Here is a 2,678-nt window from a genome sequence, read left to right as displayed (position 1 = left end):
GCCCAGCCACCCCACACAAGAGCAGGGGGTGAGCACCGCTCTTTGTGAGCGGCAGACTGCGTAAGAAGAAAAGTGTGTATGGGGGGGAGGGGAGGACGAATGCCAGGCTGCCTGCAGGAGACTTGGAAAAGAGCGAAAGGTCGGAGCACTTCTAGTCACCGGGGATCTAGCAGGGCTTGGAAGGGTTGCGGTTTGTGCTTCCGAGACGCCAGAGCAGGAATAAAGAGGAGAAGGTTTGTGTGCCGATGGGGAGGTAGCACCAGAGAGATCCCTGAGGACTGCAGGACAAAGGGAGCTCATGGACGGGCTTTACCTGCTAGCAGAGGGAGACGGGCTGGAGAGGACCAATGACACCCGCCGCAGGAGGAGTTGGGTGCAGGAGGAGCCCTCGGAGCCGTCCCTGCGGGGGGTGATGGCCGCCTTGCTCTTCCTCCTCATTCTTTCCACCTTGCTGGGCAACACCCTGGTGTGCGCGGCCGTCGTCAAGTTCCGGCACCTGCGCTCCAAGGTGACCAACTTCTTCGTCATCTCGCTGGCCGTCTCCGACCTGTTCGTGGCCGTGCTGGTGATGCCGTGGAAGGCAGTTGCCGAGGTGGCTGGTTTCTGGCCTTTCGGGGGCTTCTGTGACATCTGGGTGGCCTTTGACATCATGTGCTCCACCGCCTCCATCCTCAATCTGTGCATTATTAGCGTGGACCGGTACTGGGCCATCTCCAGCCCCTTCCGCTACGAGAGGAAGATGACCCAGCGGGTGGCATTTGTCATGATTGGGGTGGCTTGGCTGCTCTCCATCCTGATCTCCTTCATCCCCGTGCAGCTGAGGTGGCACAAGGCCAGCGAGCTCCTGGCTCAACAGGAGCCGGGCTCCAACCTCACGCAGGGCGCTCAGGAGAACTGCGACTCCAGCCTCAACAGGACCTACGCCATCTCCTCCTCCCTCATCAGCTTCTACATCCCCGTCGCCATCATGATCGTGACCTACACCAGGATCTTCCGCATCGCTCAGCGCCAGATCCGCAGGATCTCCTCCCTGGAGAGAGCGGTGGAGCACGCCCAGCACTGCCACAGCAGGGACTGCCCCCACGAGGCCTCCCTGAAGAACTCATTCAAGAAGGAGACCAAAGTCCTCAAGACCCTGTCCATCATCATGGGCGTCTTCGTCTTCTGCTGGCTACCCTTCTTCGTGCTCAACTGCATGGTGCCCTTCTGCGACGCTGGCCTGCAGGATCCTGGCGCCCTGCCTTGTGTCAGCGAGACGGTCTTCAACATCTTTGTCTGGTTCGGCTGGGCCAACTCCTCCCTCAACCCCATCATCTACGCCTTCAATGCTGACTTCAGGAGGGCCTTTGCCACCATCCTGGCCTGCGGCCGCTTCTGCCCCAGCAACGTAGTGGAGACGGTGAATTTCAGCAACGAGCTGGTCTCCTACCACCATGACACCACCTGCCAGAAGGACGTGGTGACCCTCAGCTGCCCACACCTGCTGCCCCACGCCGCCCTGCCGGCAGACGACAACGAGCTGACTTTCGACAAGGTGTCTCAGCTCTCCCAGACCTCCCCCGACAACCACGCCAACGCCGCCTTGCCAGCTGTGGTCCACGTGGAGTGCGAGACAGATATTTCACTGGAGAAGATCACTCCCTTCACTTCCAACGTGCTGGATTGAAAAGGACCATGAGAAGGAGCGAGGGAGGGGGAGAGGGATGGCTACCCTTCTGGCTGGGCAGGAGTTTGTTAGTAGCAAGGAAGAGTGACTTTCCAGGGAACTGGATGGCTGGCTGAGGGGAATGGGGTCTGGGATGTTTCGCCTCCAGCCCGCGGCTCGACCCCGGCCCAGGTTGGTGGTGGATGAAAGTAGCTGATGGCTGTCGAGTGCCAGATGAGTTTGGTGGGTCTCAGCATAGTTCTGAGGAAGAGAGAAATGACCCGGTGTGGTTGTCAGTAGCTTATGGAAATGAACCTTCCCCCTCAGTCCATTTCGGAGGGTACGGGCCAGTGGTTTTAAAATGACAGTTCATGACCCAGTGCTGGGCCGTGCAATGTCAGGCCCTGGGTCTCGTGGCTGCAGGGGGCTCAGGTGAGCAGAGGGGGGGCTGAGGCAGATCCCTGCGCTGCACCCCAGAAGCGGCCGGCAGCAGGCCCGGCTCCTAGGTGGGAGAGCGCACCGGGCTCCACGCACTGCCCCTGCCCTGAGCACTAGCGCCGCACTCTTGTTGGCTACGAACCTGCTGCCAGCTGCTTCTGGGGTGCAGCAGGGTCTGCGGTGCCAGGAGAGGCAGGAAGCTGCCTTAGCCCCCTCCCCACTGCACCGCTGACTGGGAGCTGCTCAATGTAAGCCCCTCCTGCCCCCCCCCCAAAGCTGGAGCCCCCTCTTAGGCCCCAAAGCCCTCACTCTCAGTCCTGCCCCACACTCCAGTCCAATTCTATTGGGTTGCAGCATCAATGATTTTCTTCAACGGGGTCATGGGAAAAAAAGTCTGAAACCTGCTGGAATAGGCGGGGGGGAGATAGTTCTATTGCTGCATCGCCTGGCCCTGTGACTGTCACTCGCCAGGGCAACACAAGTCTCACTGAAAATGCAGCACACCTGAGGGACTGCAGCCTGCACCATCACGCCCTGGACAGGCAGGGCTGAGAAATGCTCTAAGCTCCGTGGCTGAGGCAGCCCTACGGTGGGG

The 2,678-nt window shown here is 60.3% G+C and overlaps 1 protein-coding gene across 1 annotated transcript; it reads left to right on the top strand.

Annotated features, from left to right (window-relative positions):
- The first annotated feature begins 271 nt into the window (after positions 1–271).
- Positions 272–2,390, top strand: LOC102443870 (D(1) dopamine receptor-like). The gene has a single exon (XM_006135551.4). It carries the CDS (start codon positions 299–301, stop codon positions 1,664–1,666), a length of 1,368 nt encoding a protein of 455 aa, XP_006135613.3. The 5' UTR covers positions 272–298; the 3' UTR covers positions 1,667–2,390.
- Positions 2,391–2,678: the final 288 nt, after the last annotated feature.

Source organism: Pelodiscus sinensis, chromosome 28, assembly GCF_049634645.1.
Source record: "Pelodiscus sinensis isolate JC-2024 chromosome 28, ASM4963464v1, whole genome shotgun sequence".
In the NCBI taxonomy this organism is placed as follows: Eukaryota; Metazoa; Chordata; order Testudines; family Trionychidae; genus Pelodiscus; species Pelodiscus sinensis.
This window is presented reverse-complemented; position numbering and strand designations above follow the sequence as displayed.

What these genes read in the sequence shown, in the direction of transcription:
- LOC102443870 (XM_006135551.4), top strand. Translation starts at nt 299, where the DNA reads ATGGACGGGCTTTACCTGCTAGCAGAGGGAGACGGGCTGGAGAGGACC.